This window comes from Gossypium hirsutum, chromosome A11 (assembly GCF_007990345.1).
Source record: "Gossypium hirsutum isolate 1008001.06 chromosome A11, Gossypium_hirsutum_v2.1, whole genome shotgun sequence".
NCBI lineage: Eukaryota > Viridiplantae > Streptophyta > Magnoliopsida > Malvales > Malvaceae > Gossypium > Gossypium hirsutum.
In genome coordinates, this window is record NC_053434.1 from 110,215,200 (window position 1) to 110,229,606 (window position 14,407).

General features: G+C 32.4%; 2 protein-coding genes and 1 long non-coding RNA gene across 10 annotated transcripts; 2 read left to right on the plus strand and 1 right to left on the minus strand.

Annotated features, from left to right (window-relative positions):
* The first annotated feature begins 1,547 nt into the window (after window positions 1-1,547).
* Window positions 1,548-6,296, plus strand: LOC107888590 (probable serine/threonine-protein kinase At1g54610). 8 transcript variants are annotated; one of them, XM_016812771.2, is made up of 9 exons: window positions 1,590-1,700; window positions 1,892-1,927; window positions 2,041-2,515; window positions 2,795-3,079; window positions 3,180-3,497; window positions 3,744-3,971; window positions 4,119-4,219; window positions 4,794-4,908; window positions 5,552-6,296. In XM_016812771.2, the coding sequence occupies exons 3-9, from the start codon at window positions 2,156-2,158 to the stop codon at window positions 5,891-5,893; spliced, it is 1,749 nt and encodes a 582-aa protein (XP_016668260.1). In that variant the 5' UTR covers window positions 1,590-1,700; window positions 1,892-1,927; window positions 2,041-2,155; the 3' UTR covers window positions 5,894-6,296. The 8 variants fall into 8 exon arrangements, with proteins under 8 accessions (XP_016668265.1, XP_016668245.1, XP_016668260.1 ...); XM_041081716.1 differs by having other exon boundaries at window positions 1,593-1,700; window positions 5,555-6,296; XM_016812762.2 differs by having other exon boundaries at window positions 1,595-1,700; window positions 1,794-1,927.
* Window positions 6,297-7,476: 1,180 nt separating this feature from the next.
* Window positions 7,477-9,901, minus strand: LOC121209869 (uncharacterized). The gene is made up of 2 exons (XR_005905020.1): window positions 9,157-9,901; window positions 7,477-8,048 (listed from the first exon to the last, which is right to left on the minus strand). It is a non-coding gene; the product is annotated as an uncharacterized lncRNA (long non-coding RNA).
* Window positions 9,902-10,046: 145 nt separating this feature from the next.
* Window positions 10,047-11,352, plus strand: LOC107888580 (cuticle collagen 2). The gene is made up of 2 exons (XM_016812746.2): window positions 10,047-10,561; window positions 10,858-11,352. The coding sequence occupies exons 1-2, from the start codon at window positions 10,299-10,301 to the stop codon at window positions 10,946-10,948; spliced, it is 354 nt and encodes a 117-aa protein (XP_016668235.1). The 5' UTR covers window positions 10,047-10,298; the 3' UTR covers window positions 10,949-11,352.
* The last annotated feature ends 3,055 nt before the right edge of the window (window positions 11,353-14,407 follow it).

A 14,407-nucleotide genomic window follows, 5' to 3' on the forward strand; every position in this document is an offset into this window, starting at 1 on the left:
TAAACTAAGTTTAAAAGGTTAAAATAACTAAAATATCACTGAAGTAATCAGAGTTCAACTGGAAGAAGTCCTGCTTGATTGTCAAAACACAACTGTATTACTTGAGAAGTATGTCGTACCATCATAACGTCCCATGCATGCTTGTCACGACATCGCCGTCTCCGTCAATTGGAGAACTCGTCACGATGTCTTGACTCGTGACGTCATGCCTATTTCACTTATCTTTCTTAAGTGCCTACAAACTGTCTGATAAATACTAGACACTCCCCAAAATGAAGAATAGGTGTTGGAGAATTTGCTAGTACTTTTATTTCATATATTTTGATTAAAAAAAGGAAAAAAAATAAAGTAGTAATATTAGGAATTAAAAATAGAAGCTTTATTGAGTACATGAATTATACTAGGATCTTTCTCTCTTTTAAAAGCAACCTTGATGGATTATCTTTTTCTAGATGTTAATAGCTTTAATACATAAAATATTATATATATTTATATATTGCACCTTAGCATTGCAAATGTGAGACAAAATTGAGGACGAAATTGACAAGAAAGAAAGAAAAAAAAAGGACATTTGTTCTAAGGTTGGATTATTCCATTCGGTTAAATAGATTCAACATACGGTTTGAATTATTATTTAATAATAAAAAATTCAAGTTTGGGTAATAAATTTGAAAAAATGTTACAAATAAAACATACTTTTCTGAATTTTTTAATTTTTAAAAATATTTATAGTAAACACATATTCAAATATAAATACAACCTAACCAAAATTAAAATATATAATCTTAATTGAGTCTTAACGGATAAAAACTCTAAAATTTAGATGATTAGATTGAAATTTTTAAATAAATAAAAAAGAGCATAAGGATTAAATTTTAAATTTCATCAAATTACGGGGACTGAGAACATATTTAACATAAATAAATTTAACCAAGACTTGAAGGATAAAAAAAAAGGAAAACAGAAAATTACTTGGGTGAAACTCAAACATTGACAGCAAATCCAACCCAACACAATAATAAACAACTTTCATTTGATGTCAAGTAACCAAACCACTAAATATGTCTTGTCTCCCTTTTAAAAATAATAGCTGATTTCACCTTACCTCCTTTTTCAACTTATCCTCCCTTATTTAATGCAATTCCAATTAAAATACTCACCAATTTTGTCCCAAATACTTCAACAATACTCTACTCTCTTTTTTTTTTCATTAATAAAATACCAACCTTATTTACTCAACCATAAATAATTACCCACACCATTATTATTTTTAAATCAATTATTAAAATTATTTTATCTTTAAAATTTAATATATATTGGTAACTTATACACTTAATTGGCATTCAATTTACCATTGAAATTTCACTTTTATTTATTAAATAATTTAATAAATTAAATTTTACAAAAAAATAGAATTAAAATTTTTATGGAAATTACTTTTTTCTCAAGAATAAATTTAAATAATAAAAGTGGAAAATTAAAATTTAACCAAAAAATTAAATATAATTGAAGGGAAAGAAGAGCAAAAAAACAATAATTAGATCTACGCCTACACTCATTTTTTGTTTATTTGATATAAAATAAAGGAAAAGGGGAAAAGTCCAAAACAGCAGAAAACGAAGAGAGCAAAAAACCATTTTACCAATAGAAAACATGAAAGAAATGAAAGAAATCTCTGTTCTGTTTCAGATTCAACCAAAGTAAGTATCAATTTTTCTTCTCTCTTTGCATAACAACACCAAGAAATAACCTTCTTCTGACTCTCCCACTTTCTCTCTTTGTTGCACTTTCAGATCATTTTCGATTTGACTTCCATAACTTTCTTCTTTAAAACCTCTTAAATTTCCACCCTTTTTACTCATCCCCAAGGTTTTTTCTTTTTCATTTTTAGCTGAATCTTGAACTTCCCAAATCTAGCAGTCAAACGGTAGGGTTTTATTATTATTATTATTATTTTTTGCTCAGTTGAACTCTACCTGATATTAATAGTTTAGATTGTTAGTTTTATTTGGGTTTTATTTTAATTTTTCTTTTTTACAGATTTATCAGCTTGATCACTCTTTTTTGAAGTTGTTTGATTTGTGGGTGGTTAATTGTTCATTTAGAGGAAGACACAGATTGGAATATGTTGGGAAATGAGGTTTAGATTTAAGAAATGGGGTGTGTTTTCGGAAGAGAGGTATCTTCTGGGATTGTTTCAGAGTCTAGAGCGAGTAGGAATGCTAGCTTTGAATGCAATAGGAAAGTAGAGCATGTTACGGCTGCGAAGACTGATGCTAGTGTTGTAGGGGTTGAAAATGAGGGTACCCAAAAGGAGGAAAAATCTGATGGGGAAAGGAAACAAAAGGGGGAAAGAAGAAGGTCAAAGCCAAACCCCAGGTTGAGTAACCTACCCAAGCATTCGCGTGGAGAGCAGGTGGCAGCTGGATGGCCTTCGTGGCTGTCAGATGCCTGTGGCGAGGCACTTAATGGGTGGATTCCACGGAAGGCTGATACATTTGAGAAGATTGATAAGGTAGCCTTTTTTTTTTTGTTTAATATTTTGTGTTTATTTATCCTTGTTTAGTAATGATGTTGCAAAATTCAGTTTGTTTTGAAATAATAGTGAATATAACTTGTTGTTCTATTTTATATTTGTAGTTTTGTTCTTTGTTTAATCTATGATATATTGAAACTTTTACCTTTTGTTACATCATCTCAAATGCAGTTTAATTGTCGGTCTTGTTCTTCATTATTGGATACTTTTGAAGTTGGTATGTTGATTCGGATACTTACCATTCCTTGTTGATGGTAGATTGGCTCAGGAACATATAGCAATGTGTACAAAGCTAAAGATATGGTAACAGGGAAAATTGTTGCTCTAAAGAAGGTCCGGTTTGATAATCTTGAACCTGAGAGTGTAAAATTCATGGCTAGAGAGATTCTCATATTGCGGAGGTTGGATCATCCCAATGTTGTAAAATTGGAAGGTTTAGTTACTTCGAGGATGTCTTGTAGTTTGTATTTGGTATTCCAGTACATGGAGCATGATTTGGCTGGGCTTGCGGCAAGCCCAATAGTAAAGTTTTCAGAACCACAGGTAAGCTCCAACTTGTGATATATTATAGTAAAATCCATGGTTTACATGCTTGGTTAGGTAGGTAGTGACTCAAGAAATATGGTTATAATGTATGTTATAGGTTAAATGCTACATGCATCAACTACTCTCTGGTCTTGAGCACTGTCACAACCGCGGAGTGCTTCATCGCGATATTAAGGGCTCAAATCTTCTTATTGATGATGGGGGAGTACTAAAGATTGCTGATTTTGGGTTAGCGACATTCTTTGACCCAAACCGCAAGCATCCAATGACTAGTCGGGTGGTTACTCTTTGGTATCGAGCCCCTGAGCTTCTTCTTGGAGCTACAGATTATGGTGTTGGTGTGGACCTCTGGAGTGCTGGATGCATTTTAGCTGAGCTCTTGGCTGGCAAGCCCATTATGCCTGGTCGAACGGAGGTATATTCTGCTTAATTTGCTGTTTATTCAGTTTAACATTCTTTAGATTATGTCCACATGACTGCAAGATTAGAGAGGGAGGATGTTTGGGCATCACTTACTTTTTGAAAATTGCTACTTTATTGCAACCAAGAAATTACAGTATCAAATGTTGAACGTGAGTAGGTGATTCGAATAGGTGATTCGACGTAGTTGTACTACCACTTATTATTACTAACTATATGCATATTATTTATGCTTGATTAGGTAGAGCAACTACATAAAATATACAAGCTATGCGGTTCACCATCAGATGAATACTGGAAAAAATCGAAGTTGCCCAATGCAACCTTATTTAAGCCTCGAGAGCCATATAAAAGATGCATAAAAGAGACATTTAAAGATTTTCCAGCATCATCGCTGCCCCTCATTGACACTCTTCTTGCAATTGATCCGGCGGAACGTCTGACTGCCACTTCTGCACTGCAAAGTGACGTGAGTTGTTTGATTTCTGTGAACACTCTGGTTCTACCTTCTGTTGGTATCTTTTAACTTTTATATCTAAAGATTGCTTTGTTTTGAAGATAACCATTTCTAGAAGTGTTCCTTTTTCTTTAACACTGTTTTATTGTTCTTGTGCAGTTCTTTATGACAGAACCTTATGCTTGTGAACCTTCCAGCCTCCCAAAATACCCACCCAGCAAAGAGATGGATGCAAAACGGCGAGACGATGAAGCTCGAAGGTCAATTCTTTTGCTTTTGCTTTCTGTTGACTTGAATCATTGGCTCTTCTACAACTGTGCTGGCTGATTAATGTTGTTTGTTTCAATTTGATGGATTTATGGTATATTCACTTCTATGCATATGCATAAGAATGATATGGACCCTTAAGCACCTTCCCTTTTGGAAACCCGTCACCCATATACTTTCGGAAATGGTGAGAGGCATACAAACTAATGTGGTTTGCTTGAAAAGATATTCAGGTTTTATGGATGTTGTTTGCTTATTCTGGAACGTGTTAAAGATTCTTCCCTACATGTAGATGGTCAAGCTTGTTAGAACCCTAGGAATTCCTAAATTTGCTGGTAGGGATAGATACTCTAGTGTTGTTAACCATGTGCAATAATATTTGAATTGTTCAATGTGGAGCTACTGCCATGGGTTCAAAGTTGAGTCATCATTCTGCGTTTTTCATTGGTTCCATTTGAGTTTGACTACACTCTAAATGTGCATTTGAAAGCACCATGGCATGTGCCTGTCCATTATATTTCCACTAATTTTCTATGAACCCTTTCTCTTTCTGGTGTAACTGTGCAGACTCAGAGCTGCTAATAAAGCTCAGGGTGATGGTGCAAGAAAGACAAGGACACGTGATCGTGCAAGGGCAATTCCTGCTCCAGAAGCCAATGCTGAGCTTCAGTCTAATCTTGATGTATGTCTGATAATTTACTTTTGTTAGCAACAACTATCGTGTTGGCTTAGATGCATTTGGTTGCATATCTACACTGGGAAAAAAAATCCCTAAAGATAGATGACTAGGATTTGATAGCAGAAGTTGTTGCAGGTTCTATTGGTAGATAGGAAGTTAAATACACAATGAATGCACAATTACTCATGGTGATTTGGCATTGCAAGTTTGTATTTCATTATTTGTAGCTATGCTGCTCGGACTCCTCTTTTTTCTTGAAGTACCCATGTTTGCTACATGTATTCGGTTCATATCTGAATATGGGTTTGCGGATATGACCCTCCAATTACAAAAACTGAGAAAATTTTGAACATATCTGTGAAGGAAACATGCTTGTGCTTGGCACTCACACTAGAGTTCGAGTAACATAGTTTCCTAGTAAGATCTTGTCCCATTTCAATTGGGCTTAAATTTTAGCCTAATATATTAATGCAGCTATGTCTAGTTGCTTGCCCCTTTTGTAACATCTACTTTAGAGTATTTGCAAATATTAATTCATATAGTAAGATGTCTACTCCAAGAGGTTCTAGGTTTAGCAGCAGTTGGCATTTGGTTCCCTTTTTAAATCTTATGGTATCTTCAACTAATTTGAGGTTTCCTTGTGAAGCAGAGAAGGCGCTTAATAACCCATGCGAATGCAAAGAGCAAAAGCGAAAAGTTTCCTCCACCACACCAGGATGGAGCACTCGGCTTTCCTTTAGGAGCATCACAGCACATCGATCCTTCATTTGTTCCTCCAGATGTCCCCTTCAGCTCTACATCATTTACTTATTCAAAAGAGCCGATTCAAACTTGGTCTGGTCCATTGGTAGACTCTACTAGCATGGGTGCTCCAAGGCGAAAAAAGCATGTTGGAGGAGATTCACACGAACCACCTAAACCTCCCACAGGATCCCAAAAGGACAAAAGTGGCGACTCCCGTGTTAAAGGGAAGAAAAGCATACTTTAAACTCTCAGTGCATACGTAAGAAAGTGATTTATGAAAGCGGTTGAATGCATTTGCTGATATCGTTTTCATGGAGTCTTACACTGCTACTTAATGCAAGTATATTTAATAGGTTCTTGTTTGTTTTTTGTCATAGAAGCATGTATTGTTTTGTTAAAGGGTTGAAATCAATTTTTCTTTATATTTTTTGTTACCTTTACTTTTTTATTCTTTTTAGCCCCCAAAGAATCTCTCTAATTTGTTGGACCCTTGAGTATAAGTTTCCACTGTTATGTATATCTTTATTTCTCAGTTCTTAAAAGTTGTGTTTCAAACTGTACACTGTTTAGATTAATGGAGACCGGAGAACATAAGAAGGAAAGAAAAAAAACCTCTAATAAATGCTTCCAAGTCCATTTCTTCTTTAGCTGATATTTATGTTTAAAGTTAATTGTTCCCTTTTAGTATATATTGGTGTTTATTTCATCCCATAGGTGATTGTTGTCATGTTCATTCAAACCAGTGAAGAATGATGTAACATTCATTTTTTCGGTGCAAAAAGATTTCTTGAGATTTCCTGTATGTTTTTTACTGATATTTTTTCAATGCTTACTACTCATGTCATTGGTGAATGAATGCTTTAGAATTGCAGATACATATTTGCCTCTGTAACATTCACAACCTTTCCCCACCCAAACCATATTTATTGGCAATGGGCACTACCAGCCATTCTATGTGGGTTTGGTTAAATGGCCAGATAGGTCATGTCTGGTACGCTTCATATAAAGGAGGGATGCTATATATTATTCGTTTTACCATGTGTTAGTATATAAGTGTTATGTATTAATGTACCATTATACATTTTAGTTTTTTCTTATGAATATATTTATTTCGTCAAATTTTAAAAATAAGGGGAATTATATAACTTAAAAGATTTTATCAAATTTATTATTTATATGACCGAGTCTTAGATCAAAATTTCATATAAATTGCAAAAAGAAGTTATACGATATAAAAGAATTTATTTCAAAAAAAATACTTTTTGCTTGGAAATATATATTTTAGTCAAAAAAGATAAGCAATAGGAAATCTTTATGATCCAATATGGTGAAAGTAGCCCCCAATATTAGTAGATTTTTTAAAATAAAAGAAAGCAATATGAAAAACATCAATCTATTGAAAGCAATTTCGAAAATCATATTTAAAATTAAAAGAAAAAAGGAAAAAAAAACAAGACAAAAGACAAAAGTTGTAAACTTTAAAAAACTTGTTATAAATTACAAAGCTAAGCTAACTATACAAATAAAACAAGAACAGTGAACTCAGAAACCCAAGTTATATAATCTAACTAATAATTTGAAAAGAAAAAAAAACAATTTATCTCATCTCAACAATTTTTAGATTGCAAAGGCAATCTCTACGAGTTCTTTTTTTATTCAAACCACTTCTAATAAGCAGTAACAGAATACTCAACTTTACTAAAGTTTGTTACAACTTAAAATAGAATAGAAATCATAGACTCATGAAAAATTAAAAAGCAATACAGAAAAGAAACAACAAAATCAAATTTTGTTAACGTAATTCAAACGCAACAGTCTTACAGTCTATGAAGCCTCACTTAAAATATAATCTTATTCAATCAACCAATTGAAACATGTCTTTATCGGCTAAATCCTAACAACTCCCTTACAAGTAGACTTCATGCGGTCCCAATAAAGAAGAATAAATCAACTAACATATACCCGATGTCACTTCTCTTGTTCAACATACAAGAATTCTAAATACTAAAGAGCATATGAAAATCTCAACACAAAAATACAAATAAAAACTAGAGGTAAGTAGTTGAACAAGAATGATTCAATCTTCTAGCATGCCAAATCGCACACCACACCAAATGAATGAGCCTTCCATATATAAAGTCTATCGGCAAGAACTTGATAAGCCTTGCTAACCAGTTGACAAGCCTTCTGAATTAAAGCTTCAAATTCAAGGGTATCTGGTAAAGATAAAGCATTGATCCTTATCCATAAAACTACTCATGATCAACAGTCCATTCATTTAAGGAGATGATGAAAGAGATAAAGTTCTCCATATCCAAATAACCATTCCAGTGGCCTACAATATTGTTTTGTCAAAGATGCTGTAAGAACCTTTCAGCCCAAGAAACTGAAATCACCACCTGTTTCAAACAAGACATGGAATAGAGAGATAATACCTTCGAACAGAACATGAATCAGACAAAAATCTCAACAATAAGTGTTGAGTGAAGATAAAATTAAATTAAAAATTTTTAAAAAAATCACATGGCATAGAATGAGCTTAAGGGAATAGAGCTAATCATAGGTCAGCTCGAAGCTCTGCATGAAAAGTGTAAATTTTCGTGCAAAGATTTAGGTAAAAATATGAACTCAAAAAATAAGTTTAAACAAAAAAATAAAAACCCAATTTTTAAATGGACCGGACTTTGTGTAAGTTTTTTTTGGCCAGACTTGACCCAACCTGAGTTTGTAAAAAAAATTTATTGTTGTTTTGTCACTATTTTATTATTGCTTTAATGTCATTTCGTTATTATATTGCTACTATTTTATTGATATTTTTTAGATATTATACAACTATTGTTTATTGTTAATTTTATTATTATTTTAGAAATATTTACTCGTTAAATTGTACATATTTTAATTTTATTTAAGTGTAAAGGTTTTTTTAAATTTATTTTCAATTTGTGAATAAATATTTATTGTAATATTTTTATTGTACTTGATATATTATATTTTTTAAAATATAATTTTTATAAAAATAATAATATAAAAAATTAATTTGAGTGGACTAGATCAAGTTTAAATTTTAATAATTTTTATTTAGATTAAACTTGAACAAAATTTTAAACCTATTTTTCAGACACGCCCAGCACATGATCTGAAATGTTAATGAGTTTGGATGTTTATTTAGTGAACCCCCAACAATTCTTTTTAACTAAAACAAAACATATGTGTTGACATTTCCCACCCACTGGATGAATTCAATCCTATCCTTATTCATCATATACTCGTGCTAAATGATCAGCACAAGCTAAGCACAAATTTTCCATACCAGGATGACCTTCACCTTTGGAAATATCAACATTCTCCCCACTGCTATCTTCTCCAGTCTTAGGAACAAAAACACAACTTCATATTCTCCGTATTTTCCCCTCATTCTCATCCACTTCTCTACCGCTCCGTCTTGGACCGTAAATGAATTAAATTAAAATTTGGGTGCAAATCGTTTTGATAGAAATAAATAGTTACCTGATGGGGTGGAGCGTAGTCATGCTGGTACTCGATCTCGTTGCTTAGGATTCTGATGATGTTGGCTGTGAAAGGCGATTTGTGGGTTTGGGGGTTAAATTGGAGTAGTGAATATGCAAATGCGATTCGTGATTGGCTGCCATTAGTTAGGGTTTTCGAAGCAGCAGAGACAAATGCTCTCTGAGCTGTTCGAATAAGCGAGCTACTTTTATTTTGACTGTTGGGACTTTGTTGGTGACTTCAGTTTCCCGAATCAATGAAATGGGGTTTTAGCTTTTAAGATTAGGGTTTAAGAGTTTAAACGAATAAGAAAAAGCAAAGTTCAATTTTGGGGAAAAAAACAGTAGTAATAAACGGAGAACAAATTTATCTTTTTAATCTTTACCAAATTCCAAACCCTTAAATTTGAAGCTCTGAGTTGAAACACAGAATTCAGTGCACACTTGAGGTGGAAATGATGAACACCTAACCATGGGATTTTTCCTATAAACAACTTTATTATCAGGTATCCTAAAACTTATTTCAAATATAAAATAAGGATCGACTTTAGCAGCACAAAAATACTTTTGACTCCATCAAAAAACTCCAGCAGGTGCTCATTATTTTAGTGTGCTAGGCTTCAACTCTCCTAGTGTTTGCTGGTTTTTTAATGAATAATTCAAGGCCCATTTATGTCAAACATGCCAACCAAAACACTTTATTTATTTTTTGTTACACAAGCTGTTCTGATAGATTATGGAACAGTAGAAACTTCAAGAGTGAGTTGTGTGGCATCAACTAGTCAAAGCTTAGACTGTAATTTTTTAAAGTAAATCGTCATTTTTTCCCCTCTCGAGACTTGGGTCTAGTGTGGATAATACATGCCCATTTACTTCATGGTCAAATGAGGAAAATCGATTGCTCTTCTTGGGAAACAAGATCAAATGCCAAGAGTTTTCGAGAAAGTTAGGTCTAAGAATGGCAGTTGGAGAAATATGGCACACATAATCTGATTTGGTAGATACATCCTTGTTAAGGCCAACAAACTATAAAAACCCCTACTATCCACCATCACTGCCAACAATTCGTGACACCAGTTTCAAGCTTTCTTATTACCTTCCCTCCATTCTTCTGTAAGTTCATTAGTTGCCGCTTGGGAGAAAATGGGACCAGGTGGGCCAGGAGGGCCACCGGGGCCAGGTGGACCAGGAGGGCCAGGAGGGCCTCCGGGGCCAGGAGGGCCAGGATGGGGCGGTCCTCCACCCGGACCAGGAGGGCCACCAGGATGGGGCGGTCCTCCACCCGGACCAGGAGGGCCACCGGGATGGGGGGGTCCTCCTCCCGGACCAGGGGGACCACCGGGGTGGGGCGGCCCTCCGGTCGGACCAGGGTTTTTTGGTGGCTTCTGTGATGTAATTGGTGCTTGGTAAGTTAATTAGGGCTTTGTAGCTGAATTATGAATGAAAATTGTTTCAAGTCGTTTAACTGGTGTTTTGGTTAGTTGTTCTGAGGGTCAAAAAGCTCATATTTTACTACATTGTTGTGATGCTTTCTAATTTGAGATGAGTGCTGCATATGAATATGAAAATGAATATACTGTGTTTTTTTTTTTTTTTTTGGAATCGTATCCACATATTTTTGGTATTTATATCCAAATAAGAAGATTAGTTGGGCATGGGGCATGTGTTTGAATGCTGAAAGGTTTTGTGTTTATTTTTGCAGTGTCAACTTCCTGTGCTGCTGCTGGCTGTTTCGAGATTGTTTTGGTGGTCCAATGGGTCCTCCAGGGCCACCTGGACCTCCACCACCATAGTTACATGCTTTCTTGCTCCTTCATAAATAGACCTTCTATCTGGGTTTGAACTTAGCTATCTAATTACAATATTTATGTAAGAATTGTTTGCTTTTTAGTAGTAGAAATTAATATGAAGGAAATCTGTTGAGTGATTATTTTTCTGTCTCAAAGAGCGATTCATCGATAAATATATAAAGGCATGATCTATTGATGTGATGCGTTAAAGATGGGTAGATTACATGGTAAGTGTTCTAGCAAAGAGCTTACCAAACTATGAGTGAGCTATTGGGGAGCTAGCCAGCCTCGCCAACTAGGACGAGTGGCGAGCACATGTGTGAGGCGAACATGACTTTTGTAGCGTGTTGTGTATTATTTGTATAACAAAATCATTCTCAATAAATTGATCTTTAAATCTTGGTTTTCTTGCATGAGTTTGATTTTTTATCACATCGGTAAAAAATGTTAGTATTTAATGGCTGAACTATAAACTGTGTTAATATTCATTCCTAATAAACAAAACTTTGATGAAAAATAATTGCAATATGTTGGAACCTTGATTATAATTTATGTATATTTTTATTTCTCAGTTGTTAAAGCTCTCTGTGTTTCAAACTGTACACTGTTTAGTTTAATGGAGACTAGATAACATATGAATGTTGGGGAAACAAATGCAAAAATTTCAGATACACATTTTTAAACTTTTTCCTACCCAAAACTATTTTTATTTGCAGTGAACACCAGGCAACTTCATATTCTCAGGGGTGTTTGTTAGGTAGTCGAGTTTTACTTGAAAAATATTCGAATTTGATTATATTGACAGGAGTTCAAGCAATAAAACCCGAATTCAAGTATCATAATATTTAATTTGGACGGTTTACAAGTTTAATTAAACTTTTCATTTTAATATTTTTTTTATTATGAACAAGCTCGAGTTTAAATATGAACAACTTTAACTGAGCTCGAGTACGAAATTTGATAAATAAGCTCAAGTTTAAATATTGAATCCCAAATTTTAAGTTGAACTCGAGTTTGGGCTTGATACTATTTAAGTTTGGTTTAATTCAATTACACCTCTTTTATTCGATGATGAAATTGATTTAACCAATCATGTGAATTGACTAATGTAATTGGACTAATAAACATTTAATATACTATGCATGTGATTCGATTATATCGATATATTTACGTAACAAACTAGATAAAAATTGATAATTTCTCATATGCTTTATTAAAAGCTAAAAGCTAAATATGTAAGAACAAATGTAGCAAATAAACATTATTTTAAAGTAAGAAAGAAAAAACATGTTAAATAATGAAAACAAATAAATTAATAAAGTAATTTTAATTAATTTTATCTCTAATAGAATAAAATTCTTTAATCATGATTCCCGAATAAGTCTTCTATTTCTAGATGTGTTAGTATCATCCAAACTATTAGAGTTATTATTTTTGTATGCTAAATTTGATTCAATGTAAATTTTATCATAAATTAGATTCATATCCACATTATCTCTTTTCGATTTAAGAGAATCTTAATAGAATTTAATGAAATATTTAGGCGTATATCAAGTATGTGACCAAGAATATTTTATACCATATTAATCACATAAGTTATTTACATTTCTTAAAGGATTCTTTTGAGGACTCTGTTTTTCTTCACTTTTTCACTTTCTGATAGTGAGAAGGGTTATTATGACTATTAATTTTATGGTTATTATTATGCTATTTATCACGTTCACATCTACAATTACGTCTTTCAAATTTAATATGTATTGTTGCATTTGTTTTTCATTAATAGTTTGTTCTGTTGTTCAACCACAAATAGATGTGATATTAATTTAATTTTTTCTTAAAAAAAATTCACATTACTATTGTTGTAGGATCACATTTGAAGCATCAAAATTTAAATTTTTTTTATAAGTTTTCATCTATAATATTCTCCCCGTTTTAATTAAAAACTTATCTTAAATACCGCTAAATTTTACCCATTGACAATTTTAAAATCTTGCAAACTTAAATACATTCAATTATAATAAACTTTAGATAGAATTATTGTCTTTTTGCGACGATATTTATTGTTCAATCTACTTTTTTTTATAGAATGACTAGAATTAACCCATAACTCCTCCTAAACTTTTAAATAAGAAAATAACGCACTTCATTACATTAGAATCTACGTTCTCCTATATTAGTAATAATACTAATATCAATTAAGTTAAAATTCAATTCACTTCACAGTAAAAATATTTTTACTAATTGCCTTTTAAATTATACAAATTTAGATGAAGCAATTCAACGTAGAGGAAGAATGCGTGCGTACATTACTATTACTACTTTAGCGGTAGATCCGGTAAATCTAAACTACATGACTTTGCTTTTGTCTTTCAAAGGGGATGCAGAAACATCAATCAGAGGCTACCGACACTGCTTAAGTGATACCTATAAATTAAAAAACTATTTTATATTAAAAAATATTTTTATAAAAGGCTTTTATTTCGATTATTAGTAATGTGTTAGAAATCTTAAATAATAATTTTCAATTATCTTAATTAAATATGTAAAAATATAAAAAGATAAAAATATTGTTAATTCGTGGTATCAATTTGATTAATTATTTTATATATAATATACATATATTTAATTAGTTTTTTTTTTCATATCTATACAACTATCTATGAAAAGAAACACGTGGCAGGCCCAATAATCTAAAAATATTAAAGATTGGTAGGTGGCTTCCTATATATTTTAGATTTGCGTATGTTTTTTACACATCATATTCATAAGGGTTAATGGCACCATTGACCCCTGTACTTTGGGGTTTGTTCTAATGTGGCCCTTATACTTTCAAAATATCCAATTAACTCTCTGTACTTTACTCCCGTTAGCTAAAGCTGTTGACTTGAAGGTTGACTGTTAGAGACCCTTATGACCACTTAAATCATTTTTCATTTAGAAAATTAAAATAAACGAAGGGGGTCAACGATGCCAAATTTAAATAAAAACATAAGATTTTTTATAACAAAAAAAAAACCTTACCGTGTCGGTTACTTTTTTTTTTCATTTTGTTTTTTTTTCATTTTTCTCTCTTCTCTTCTAGCCGCGATCATCATTGTGTCCAATCATTGATCGGTCAGATTAAAAAAGAGAGAAGAGAGTAAATCTGAGCATACAAGTATCATATTCTATAAAAATTAAATTTCAAATTTAAACATAGTATAAGTATCAAAATTGAAATTTGACCAATGTTATATAAGTACTAAAATTAATTATCAAAACAATAAAAATTTAGAATTAAAAAACATTATGATGTCAATGTTTCATATTTTCAATCGCCAGTAATCCCATTCCCCTCTCCCAATTATCAATATATATATATTTTACCTTAAAAATTATTTCAAAAATATTTTAAGCAATTAGATTTTCTTGGGGGAAAATTTCAAATTTATTTGAATAATAATTTTAAAATAATACTTTAAT